At 33.5% G+C, this 13,523-nt stretch overlaps 1 protein-coding gene across 1 annotated transcript; it reads left to right on the top strand.

Annotated features, from left to right (window-relative positions):
• Nucleotides 1–3,569: 3,569 nt before the first annotated feature.
• On the top strand, nt 3,570–4,979 carry LOC120127815 (UDP-glycosyltransferase 79B2-like). Its single transcript, XM_039145632.1, has one exon. It carries the CDS (start codon nt 3,606–3,608, stop codon nt 4,977–4,979), a length of 1,374 nt encoding a protein of 457 aa, XP_039001563.1. The 5' UTR covers nt 3,570–3,605.
• Nucleotides 4,980–13,523: the final 8,544 nt, after the last annotated feature.

Below are 13,523 nucleotides of genomic sequence, written 5' to 3'. Positions count from 1 at the left end.
CTTAGGCATAGTTGGACGTAATGCAAATATGTTACCGATCAATTACGAGTCATGGCGTGAAATGCATAATAGTAACAAAAATCAAGCGTAGGATTTTGTTAAGGTAATAATGTCATTATAATACATACTCTATAGAAATTCAATACTAATTTATACTTACGGTGTACACTTATTTGCTGTATAGGAGAAATTTTCTATAGAGGTCTCTGACGATTATGTGAAGCAAACGTTAGGGAAGAGATGAAGGGATCACAAGAGCTTCTTAAAGAACAAATACTTCAAGAATGATTTCAGCCTTGAAGAGAAGTTGCAAACAGTACCACTAGGAAGGCTTAGGTACCAATGAGAAGATGCAATCATATTTTGGAGTTCACAAAAAGGACATGTATGATGTATTTTTCAGAAATAATTGTAACGAATTGTAAATCATCATTAAAAGTAGTTGTTTGACATTGTAGGATCGAGAGCATATTGGTGTTGCTAGCAGGTAACAACAAAAGTTTACGCACACGGCTGGATCGAAGAGTTTTGCTTGTATAGCTCATGAGGAGGTATTATAGATTATTGAAATAGTTTTTTGTATTACATGTACATACTAACTCATAGTAATTATATTATTGTACATTGTAGGAAAATACATTAGGTTCTAAAGTTGGTCGAATCCAACTCTTCGACATGACACATACGAAGAAGGATGATACTCCTATGACTGTTGACGCTACATAACTTATGGTACATTTTTTGGGTAGATGTTTTAAATTTACCTGACTTTATTTTATATTTGTACCATGACATTTTTTTATTTTAATTAATTATTCACTTTATTAGGAAAAATTGAGGGAGAAAAAGGCGGAGTATCATGTTACTGTTTCGAGTCAAGGTATTGTTAATGATGATGACATTGAAAACCAAGCTATTAATGATGTTTTGGGTCCTGAAAGATATGGTAGGGTGCGTTGTCAAGGATCATTCGTTACTCCCACCAAATATTTTGGATCCAGTTCATCACAGTACATGTCATCACAGTCTCGATCTTCCCACCAAGAAGTTTGTCGTTTAAAAGAAAAGTTGGTTGAGATGGACCAACAAATGGCTAACTTGAAAGCGGAAAATGAAGCAAGGGAAGCAGAGAGAGCAGTAGCAGAAACAGCCATAGCAGCAACGGAAGCAGAGAGAGAAGCAGCGGCAGCACAGAGAGAAGCAACATATAAGCAGAGATGTGAAAAATTTGAAAAACGACTCAATGATATGATGTTGATGATTCAGAAAACGCAACCTCAGAATCCACCATCGTAGTCTCATTTATGTTATGAGCATTCTACTGGACCTTGTTTAACTGAACTTATATTACGTTAATGAAAACTTTTATTTATTATATTGGATTTGATGTTGTTTGTTATGGATATAGAGTTTGATGTTATTATTTTTTTGTTTGTTGGATAATGGAATAGGTTGAAAAAACAGTTTTGGGGTAATCAAGCATAATTTTTAGGACTGTTAAATTCTGTGTTATTTAACGGCGTTTGTAACAAAAAACGCCGCAATATACCATACATTTAGCGGCATTTTTATCCTAGAAACGCGGCTATATACAGACCTTTACCGGTGTTTTTGCTAAAAATGCCACAAAACATCAATACCTACTGCGGCGTTTGTGAGAAAAACACCGTAAAACATCAAAACCTATTGCGGCGTTTGTGGGAAAACGCCGTAAAACATCAACACCTACTGCGGCGTTTTAGAGAAAAATACCGCTAAATATCAACACTAACAAAAAACGCCGCGAACTTTAGCGGCGCTATTTTCAACGGCGGTTTTCGCGGCGTTTGTCTTAACGCCGCATGTGATTTTAGCGGTGCTTATAAACGCCACTACTATAAGCGCCGCTAAAGGTAAAAAAATGCCGCAAAAAGCCTGTTTTGCTGTAGTGAACCCATCAAAATAAATGTAATTATTAGTTAATAATACATGTTATATATATTTAAGGGTTATGATCCACTTACACAATGTATACCTTTTTAGTTTTACACAAATTTAGGATTGTTGGATGAACAAAAATAGATAGTGGAGATTAACTCATCGTTTTTTTTCTAGTGAATATATTCTCATTTTATACTGTTAATCTCACTCATCTATTTGCGCTCGTCTAACGGTCCTAAATTTATGTAATATTAAAATAACTTTACATCTTGTAACATGATCTTATCCCTATATTTAAATGTGTAGTTAAAATAAGATTTAAAATAATTTTTTTAATATTTTAAATTAAATTTAATATTTCTTCTTTATACGAAATACATATCAATTTATCACAAAAATTTAGTGTTCAATTATCAATCTCGTTAAATATAAAAATATTTAAATAGAATGTATAAACAATTATCTTTAAATTTTAAAAATTTAAATTAACCTATTAATTATTACTTTTTAAAATATTTTTGAAATTATAAACAATATTAAACGATAATATTTAAAAGAAAAAAATATGTTTTATACACATTTCTTTAACTCAAGTAGAAGTTAAATATTTTAACTTATGAATTTAATTTAATTTTTATTTTTAATCTTGTATTAATTTGAGATTAAAGTCCTTGAGTAAGTCCTAATCATATAGTTTACTTAGGTTTAAGTCCCTAAATAATTAATATTTTTTTCTTTATTTTTTCTTTTGAAGTAGCCCCAATATATTCTATACAGGATTATGTAAAACAAATCACAATTGAAGGTCTCAATCAGTGGCATTTGGCTATTTGATGTGTGTATTGATATGAATAATTTATGATATTTTCTAATTATATTTAGATACAAATTCAAAAGTCTCAACTAATATAGTAAGAATATTTTATATAAGTGTTGATGATATGAATATATAATAATGAAATCATATTTAGTATGTGAATGTATGATATAAAAGTATATGATATTTACAGTGATGATTGATATGTATATAAAATTATTTGTTAATCTAATTATATGAATATAATTAAGTTGTCTTTGTGCCTATATGTTACATATATATATTACATATAATATATATTATTTTCTTAATTTGTTTTATCTTCTTATAGTTTGGGTTATATTTTTATTCTTTTTGAAATTTTTAAAAAGTGTTTTAAAATTTTTATTTTTTAGCAATTTAATTTAATTTTTTATATTTAGCAATTTAATAAAAAATCAGTTTAACCCTAAAACTTAATAAAAAATCAATGTAACCCTTTGACACGTCATCATCCGCTGTGAAATGATAGTAAGAGTTAGTTTGAGAAATAAATAGAACGGTTAAAAACTAGAGAATTTAAAATGAGATCGTAGTTTGGAGACTAATATAGAATGTTTTTTAATTATAAGGATCGAAATAAAATAAACATCATAGTTCAGGGACATATTCTGTTATTACTCCTAAATATCATAGTGCAGGGGACATATCCTGTTATTTTTTTAACAAAATAGATAATTAAAAAAAAAAAAAAAACCCTGCCGACAAAAGTTAATGTGTACCAGGAATAAGCTTGATTTGTTTTCTTTTATAAACAACTCGTTCTCCAGTCTTTTCATTTGCGAGGCGCTTTAGTCTATTAGATCACTTTACGAAAGCAAAGCAAAAAATGAGCAAATCCGACCGCTCAAAGCTTCACATTGCCATGTTTCCATGGGTTGCCTATGGTCACATCATCCCCTTCCTTCATCTCTCAAATAAGCTTGCTCATAAAGGCCATAAAATATCATTCCTTTTGCCTAAAGGAGTTCAACCAGAGCTTGAAAACATGAGCCAATTCCCCAACCTCATTCAATTCTTTCCTCTAGTCCTTCCTCAAGTCGATGGTCTCTCTCCAGGTGCTGAAACCACACGTGTCGTTCCTTCGAACCAACAAAAGTATCTTTTTTTTGCTGTTGATCAAACAAGAGATCAAGTTGAATCCATCTTCAAGGTTCTAAAACCTGATATGGTTTTTTATGATACAGGGTTTTGGATTCCTGACTTGGCTCGCCAACTTGGGATCAGCCCCGTATTCTATGTAGTGACTTCCCCGATGATTGCGGGGATGATGATAAAACCTAAGAAACTAACCATGGAAACGACGTTAGAAGAGGCGATAGAATTGCCTCCCGGTTACCCTTCTTCCACGGTGAGGTTCAAAGTTGAAGAGGCTCCTGCACTGTTGGTTATGGCTGAGGATGTCGGGAGTGGATTGTCGTTACAAGAACGGATGAACAAGATTATGATAGGAAGTGATGCCGTTGCCTTCAGGAGTCACCGTGAACTCGAGGGACCATTTCTTGACTACTTTGCTCAAGAAACTGGGAAGCTTGTTTTATTATCGGGGCCTTGCTTGCCTGAAACAAAGACCCAACAACTTGATGACAAATGGGTTACTTGGCTAAGCCAGTTCGAGCCAGGGTCCGTTGTGTTCTGTGCATTCGGAAGTGAGAGTGAGTTGCAGAAGGATGAGTTCCAAGAGTTAATTCTGGGGTTCGAGTTATGTGGACTCCCATTTTTGGTAGCTTTAAAGCCACCTAAAGGATGCTCGACTGTTGAAGAAGCACTGCCGGAGGGGTTCAAAGATAGGGTTAAAGGAAGAGGGTTGGTTTATAGTGATTGGGTTCCACAAAAGCTGCTATTGAACCACCCTAACATTGGGTGTTTCGTAAACCACTGTGGGTATGGATCAATGTGGGAGTTTCTGCTTAGTGACTGTCAAATCGTGCTGATTCCTCAACTTCCAGATCAAATTCTGAACACTAGGTGGATGGTGAATGATCTGAAGATTGGTGTTGAAGTAGAGAGAGGTAAAAACAGGCAGGTCTCAAAGGAGTCATTCAGTGAAGCTATCAACTTTGTGATGGACAAGGAGAATGAAACAGCTAAGATGTTGAGGGCAAACCATGCCAAGCTGAAGCAAACACTTTGTAGCAGAGATTTTCAAGAAGAATATATAAACAATTTCATCCAAGCTCTGCAAGATCTTGTAAAAAAGTAGTGTTATGTTGCACAACAAGATGAATAAAATCCAATGTAGGATCTAATGAATAAGCTGAGTGTAGCAGTTTTAAGGTGTTATGTTGTTTAACGTAGAACCCTAGTTCAGTGTGGAGGTTCTATTTATGGTGAAAAGACGTACAATTATCTAATATAATATAATTATATAACTATTAGTGTTGTAATAATATGTTTGTTTAACAGCGATAGACTCAACGAGTCAACGTGAATATTTAAAATCAAGGTTTTCGTATGGCGTCTTGCGCATGAAGTCCTTCCAATTGGTCTAAGCCACTACCCTCCACCGTCAAGATCAACGTGGATGACTCCTTCTGTCCCACCTCTGCTTCTGCCTCCATTGGGGTCCTGGCGCGTGACGAACATGGTTGTGTACTTGCTATTCTTGCTCGACCTTGAGTTTTCCTTGGTGATGCAACAGTGGTGGAGTAGGCCATCACTGTCGGCTGGTATTCAATTAGCTCTTGAGATGGATGCCCTACAAGTTATCGTTGAGAGCGACTGCAAATCTAGTGCGTCAATTGATTCATCATCCTCTCGGTTTATCGGTGGCTAGTTTTTTTTTTCTTTTTTTCAAAGCAAAGTTACTCTGATTAATAAACAAATATTGACATAAAGCCAATAAAATATCCAAGTTCCACAGAAAAAGATACAAGCATATAAAATTACACTCAACTGCTTATCCAACAAAACTATAACATATGAAAAACGATAGGAACTCGGGAAAATCCACATACGGCATCTTTAACATAGGCTAAAGAAAGGCGTTATCAGTTTTATTATTATTTTTTTAATAAAATCAGTAAAAAATTAATAAAAACATTATTATTTCTATCAGTTTTGTTATTATTGGACGCTTTATCAATTTTGTTATCACATTTAGTAAAACGCTGCCTAAAACATTATTTTTTACTGATTTTATTATTATTTGACACTTTACCAGAAACTCAGTCTAATAAAAACAAAACACAACAAACACCACTCCCTTATCAGCATTGCCATCACGCTTTGAACATCACTTTCTTCCTTCTACCATCTTTTGCAAATAGATCGGTCATAACATTTCGCTTTCGATTAACATAGATAAATTTAACTCCCCTAATTTGGTTCAATAACATGTCAAAACTTTTAAAAAAATTCCAGAACAACCATGGTCTTAATACCAGCTTCGAAATCCATTACTCCGGTGTTAGAGAGTTTGATTCAATAATCAATTTATAGCGGTCACCAAAACTGTAACACCCACATATCGATACGGGTGATCCGATCCGATCCGAGGTGTCACATTAGGGCCACCAGAGCGACCCACCATAATTTTTTAGGAAATTTAAATTTTTTGTTAAAACGTGTAAAATCATAAAACAATTTATAAACACAACGGTAAAATTTTACAATATTCAGGAATAAAACAAATTCCAGACTCGGATATAAAAACAAAATACAACTTACATGCCCCCTAAACACATGCACCATACTCCACAAGAAATGCCGAAAGAACTCCCTTACTAATGTCGATAGTTGCACTGGTTCAATCATTTTAACCTGAAAAGGTGAGTAACATAGTGAGCTTTAGAAAACTCAGTAATACATAACTATCAAATGATGATATATAACATGCAGATAATAGGTATGCATACTTTTCTTATTGGTTCAGACATATACAGATTTTTATGCTTCCAGTTAGTAAAGGACAAGAAGCTTCCAGTTCAACGTTTGGAGGACTAGATTTAGTAAATTAGAATAGGGTGTCTAGTGTGTTCCTATAAATCCAGCGAAAATGTATAGATCTTTTTAATACAGTAGCAATTTAAACATATTTTTCAAAAACCATAATAAACCCCTCCAACCGAAAGCCAATATGCAGTTCCACTGAACTACATCCATAAAGACTTACCCTATGACCAAAGGACGTAGGTGCTAACCTAAGGGAGCACCTTGTGTCCATAAGGTCTTACCCAAAAGAACATAGCAGTGGTGACATCCCTAAGGTAGTGCCTTAGGGTCCATAAAGTCTTACCACTAGGCCCCATAGGCCCAAGAGCCCACCCAAGAGTCGCCTTAGGTCCATAAGAAATTAGCAGTCGATGCTAAACCTATGCAAGAAATTACCAACAGTGACTGAACCTGCTAGATTCTTCAGTCATACCAGAGTCCTAGAGTACCCCGTATAAAAATAATTTCAGTTAGTAAATAGAGATATTAGAAATTAGAGCAGAGATCATAACTGAAATTCGAGATCAGAACATGCATCAAAGTTCAAAGCAAAAATCAGAGGTCAAATTGTATTTCAGATAACAGAGACATACTTTTAAAATCAGAGAAAACATTCGTGTGATTAGGGAACACACTAGAGGTTCCAAATATTATTCGGAGGTGATTGATATTTATCAGATAGGGAGTCATGAAACTTCTATAAACTAATTAAATTCATAGACGAGATCCCCATAAAAGGGTTTGATAGCTGACGAATTCATCAGTTATTCAGAACATGATTTATCAGGATCATATAGTATTCAGATATTTTTCGGAGGCATTATGTAATCAGAAAGGTATTTAGAATCCTATGCAATAAGAGTTACTTGTGTTTTTCGGTATGACAGGAGTAATTCAATTATTCAAGAAATCAACGACATTTTGGGCATTAGGTTCTTGGAGAATTCTTAGTGATTTGAGCTAATAAAGGAGAAACGAAGATTCAGGGCATTTAAGATTTGTGTCGATCAATCAGAATATCGAGTTAACTTAAACTGTACAAATCTCAACAATGATACATGTCAATCGGTAAAATCGTTGCACTTGAAGGGTATTCACTCTTTAATACAGACAACTCTTGTCAAATGATCATCTTTAGAATCACCACTAAATGGATCTTAAGGAGACGAACATATATTACAATGGTCTTTATTTCATTTCTACATTGCAACGATATCAGGAAATGTCGACGTGCTTGATTTGTGGTTCATAACCCCTAGGGATGATACATTATGTAAGTTGATCAACGTTTCCAGACTTATCCAAGTCATTGAGGTACTTAGGTCATTTTGTAGTCAAGCCTATCCTAGTTATTTCAGAGTTTCCAGAGTAATTAGGTCATTTCCGCAATTACGAATACATATGTTACTTCCATTCATTTAACTTGATCATAATATAAGATCTCAGTTCGTCTCCCTTATCATAGTCATCCATAGTCCATTTTCACTTTAAGGGTATTATCATCATTTCATTCAATTCTGTCAGTGACATTACATTCTGATAACTTAGGCTTGAAAGTATTCTAGTTCCATTAAAGTTTAGAGTACTTTGTTCATTTAATCACTGGAGGTTATTTTAACTACTAGGGGATGTCTTGGTCCTTTTACAGTACAAGGGCATTTTCATAATTTTACCCATAGTGTTATTTTTGGTAATTTCTTATCCAAATATTTCCAACATTTAATCTTTAACGAGATTAATTAGAATTTATGCATTCTGAGATTGATTAATTTATTGATTAAATTATTGAACTGAAATTTATTTCCGATCAGTCTACCAATTCCTTTTTCGAGCCGTTAGAATCTTATACAGTGTTCCGTATTTAATCCAATTTATGTCTGAGTCCAAACATAGTTAACTACCCTAATGGACCAATTATTTTCATTCATACACTTACCATTTATCAGTGAGTCCTGAAAAGTATACAAAAGGTAGTAAAGTATCACCTCGATCTCCGTGCTCCACCGATAGAGCATTTAATCTCCATTCGATCATCCTCGAACTTTAATTCAATGTCCAATAATTCCTCGGATACATAGCAAACAAATTTACGTTAGAAACTAAACTTAAATGAGAAACCAACTTGAATTCAAAGATAAATCATTGATAAACGGCTTATCGGGTGCGAATTTGACAAAACGAACTTCAAATTCGAACTTAGGATGTTAAAAAACATAAAATACGATTTTTTTTTAAAAATTTACTTTTTTGGTCAAAGTCAAAGTCAACAGACTGACCGGTCAACGGTTCGGGTTAGGTCAAATCAATTCGGGGTTGGGCAAACGGATCGGGTTGATCGGTTCGGGCTGGTCTAACCGGTTGGACCGGTCCAAAAGTTTCCAGGACAAGGGAAGAAGCTCACACGCACAGCCGGCGCGTGCGGCGGCAACAGAGGTCTAGTTGGTCGATCGCTTCATCCCGGAGCATCTACACACCATAAACAAGTCAAACCAATTTAAAAAATTAACCAAAACAGAAAGAAAATTAACCAAACTATAAACCTGAAACTTACTGTTGAAAACATTTTTGATGTTTCGATATAACAAATTAAGTTAAACGAATTTTAAGATTTTACAAATGATTTTCTTAGTATATTCGATTTAATTACTCGAATATCAAAATATTACTCCAAGTATTTCAAGATCAAATTCAAACCTTACTAAATGTGTAAAATTGTGTTTTATACTTAAACTATTTTTTAAACAATTTTCACAAAGTATTTTGAACCAAAATCAAGCCTGAAATCAATTTTTCAAAGTGATGCACCGATGCACCAATCCATGCATCGATGCACCATGGATTAAATTGAACATCGAATGCATTTTATGCATCGATGCACATACCATGCATCGATGCACTCAGGCTATTTTGAAACATCGAATGCACTTCATGCATCGATGCACTCTTAGTGCACCGATGCACTAAGGGTCCAACGGTCAAAATATTTGAATTTTACACTTGATGCACCGATGCACCATGGGTATGCATCGATGCACTGACGCTCCCAACTGAATTTATTAATTGTTTTCACACTTAAACGACTCTATTGACTCTACTAATCATCCCCAACGTTCAGAATCATTTAAAGGAGTATTTAAACAAGCTTAGAAGCCATTGATCTATAAGAGAAAACAAGAAGAAACAACAAGCAACTAGAATCAAGAGAGAATCAAAGAGAAAGCATCAAAATCATTGTCTGAGCACTTCAAGCCTATTTTTCATTTAATATTCATTTTGCTTTCAAGAACACTACTTGTACTCAATTGTATTCATTCTTGAGTATTCTTTTCTTTGTTCTAGAATTGTGTAAACAATCTACCTAGTGAGGATTTCCTTGTAAGTTTGCAAATTTGTAATCTTCTCTTTGAGAAAGAATGTTCTCAAGAATTGGGGTATATTCTTGAGGGAGTTGTAAGGTTATCTCTTTGGCCTCAAAAGAAAGAACAAATCAGTGAATTTGTTGGAAAATCCTTAGTGTGGATAGTTAAGGTAGTGGAGATAGACTTTGGTTGAGAAAGTCAAACCACTCTAAATCGCTGTGCAAATCTTTTCAATTTTCTGCAAAAGCTTCCACCAAAATTTTAATTGCCAATTCATCCCCCTCTTGGCCAATTCCATCGATCGATTAACTCAACACTTACCCACGATCGCCGATGAGAACGACAATGGTGCGGTAACCTACAAGTCGTATTTTATGCGGAATATGTCGATGAACCCTTTGGTGATGGCGATGAGGTGATCACCAGATTGACCATAATCGAAGCTAAATTGTATGGCGGCGGGAGATGGTTTTAACGATGATTCACGGTGGAAGAAGGCGTTTCACGGCGAGAGACCATGGGGGTTTTGGTCGCTGGTCAACGACGAGTCGAACGTGGGTAACAGTGGGTCGAACGGTGGTCGGACGGACGAGGCTTGGGGAGACCGATGAGGTTTTATTCGGGGGGAAGTTTTAGGGATTTATGTTTGTGATTTTGGGGGGATTGGGAATTTCACCGGGGGAGGGAGTATATTTTCATCAACCAATAAAAGTGGGCAAATTTATGATTGAGTCACTGAATTTCCAGCACTTTCTAAAACTGTCTATAAGTTTCTAAAACTTATAATATGACCCCTAAATTAGGGTGTTACAAAACCATATTCAAGGAAAATTTCAAGAGCATATTTTAGAACAACCAACTCAGCATGATCCAAGAAATCAACTAAAGTTGTACCAGAGAATATTGCACACACCTCGCCTTGATGATCTCTTAACACACCGCCACAACTAGCTAGGCCTTCTTTGAACTCCCCATCAACATTGAGTTTAAGATAAGCCGGTTTCAGAGCCTTCCACTCTTCACAAGTTAATAAAACAGATTCAGATAACATCAAGCATTTACAAGGATTATGCCACCAATGTACACTTTCATCCACAAAATTTGTAATTAATAGGATAGAAATCAAACTACATCATTTCCTTCATTAATAGGAGTCTATTCACTGTTGAAATCGATCGTCAAAAACAATCATTGGTCGTTCAAGATCATCATACCGAAAAAATGAGTTTTTTGCATCTCATTTGTTCACTTTTTTTGGGTTTTGTTTTGTTTTTTAAAATTCTTTTTTGTTCTTCTTTTTACAAGTTTTATTTTTTTTATTTTTGTTAAGTGAATGATTTAGATGTTTGTGAGAGTTGGAGTAGAGTCAAGGCGAAATCACCCCTAGGTTTCGACACATATTCAGAACAAGTCTCTTTTAAAGTTGAGTTAATTGGATATCATGTAAAGGTATAAAACTCTTGGGTTAGATCGAATATCAGATAAAGTGTTTTATTCTTGGATCGAAGGTGGGAGTAAACCCATGTTCAAACCCCACCCTTGTCAAAAACAGGTCTCAAAGGAGTATATCCATGAACTTAAGATTGGCATTGAAGTAGAGAGAGGTAAAACAGGCAGGTCTCAAAAGTGAAGCCATCAAATTGGCGTTGGACAAAGACAATGAATAAACTCATCTGTTGAAGGCAAACAAATGCTAAATTGAAGCAAACACTTTACAGCAGAGATCTTCAAGAAGAATATATCAATAATTTCAGTCAAGATTTGCAACATCTTGTCAAAAATTAGTCTCAAGTTGCAAAAGCCAATGTAGAATCCAATCTCGGTGTAGCAGAGTTTATTGCGTGATTTTCTTTAATGTAGATGTGACTGGTGTGATTACTATATTTTAGATTTTATAAACTCTTTTATGAAAATATAAATTTTTATTATATTTATTTTCTATTTATTAAATGTTGTTATTATGAAAGTCTTTGTAAAACAAACTGTTAGTTAGTTTGTTGGGCTGTTGTCACTAATTCGCCTGTACAGTTATGGTAATGGGCCTTTTAAAAGACTCTCTCATATAGGTGTACCTTCGTCACTACGAAAATTTAAAATTTCATCATATCTTCGGAATTTTGAGTATGGTGCAGAATGTTACAAATTCTTAAGATATAATATTTGTTAAATGCACTTAAAGAAGATAAATTACACCAACAACCACTAAAGTTTGAATAGGTTTTTATTTTTACCATTAAAGTTTGGAGAGTTTTAAATTGATCACTAACCTTATCGATTTGTTATAAAATAACCATTCAACTGTGGCATAAGACAACTGACATAGTATTTTTCTTTAATAAATTAATATTCTCATCTTATTGGTGAGAAATAAGTAAAATCATGGAATGTAAGTAACTGCTAGGACTCAAACCTAAGATCTCTTCTTAAAAGCTTAATGTCTAACCATTACACCAAACTAGAATTTTAATACATTTTTTACATATACAATTTTTTATAATAGAATAAAGTTGAAATTAATTATTATCTTAAAATTTGTATCATAATTGATTTATTTTCATAAAATAAATATAATTAATTTTAACCATAACTTAAATTAATACTATTTTTATCAATAATATAATAACTTGCTAGTTTGGTGCAATCATTAAGCGATAGATCTTTCTTCTAAAGAGACTTAGGTTCAAGTCCTGTAAAAATATAATCGATAAGGATCAAACTTTGGAGCTTTAGGGATAATCTAATGCTTAAGTATGTTACATAACAATTAGTATTGTTTTATGATTTATATTATGATTAGTTTATTCTTATAATATTTTATAATTAATATCTTTATATAAAATAAATATAGTTAATTTCATTCATAATTCAAGTTTAATGTTATTTTTATAAAAAAATATGTTGAAATTTATGTAGGTGTGTAGTGGTTAAAGTTGGGTCCTTGAAATAAAATCAAGATCAAAACCCATCACGAACCAAGTTACCTTAATGGCTAAAAGAATGATTATTATCTCTAGAGGTCTCAATTTGAGTACTAGAAACTACAAGTGTGTTTGAGCTTTCATTGTTAAATAATTAAAAATATTTATAACATATATTATCTTGTAATCACCCTAAATTAAAAAAAAATTCAAACCCCAACAACTGCTTTTTACAATTTTAGCCATCAATAAGATGACATGTAATTTACTAAAGAAAATACCACATTAAATGTTGAATGACCATTTTATAAATTTTGAACTTCAGTGGTGCAAACAAAATCTTATCTTAATTTTAGTGACGGTTAATGTTGTTTACACTTAAAAAAAAAATAGGTATCACGTAAGAGAAAAAAAGGTTTCCAAATTCAAGTACGTTGTAGGACTTAAAAAATCTTAAGTATTACGTTAGAATAAAAAATCAAATTTGAGTATGAAATAATATATCAAGATTATATGCTATTTTGTTAATCCAAAGGT

Source organism: Hibiscus syriacus, unplaced genomic scaffold, assembly GCF_006381635.1.
Source record: "Hibiscus syriacus cultivar Baekdansim isolate YM2019G1 unplaced genomic scaffold, ASM638163v2 tig00110472_pilon, whole genome shotgun sequence".
Classification (NCBI taxonomy): Eukaryota; Viridiplantae; Streptophyta; class Magnoliopsida; order Malvales; family Malvaceae; genus Hibiscus; species Hibiscus syriacus.
The sequence above is the reverse complement of the archived record's forward strand: the minus strand, read 5'-3'. Positions and strand labels throughout refer to the sequence as shown.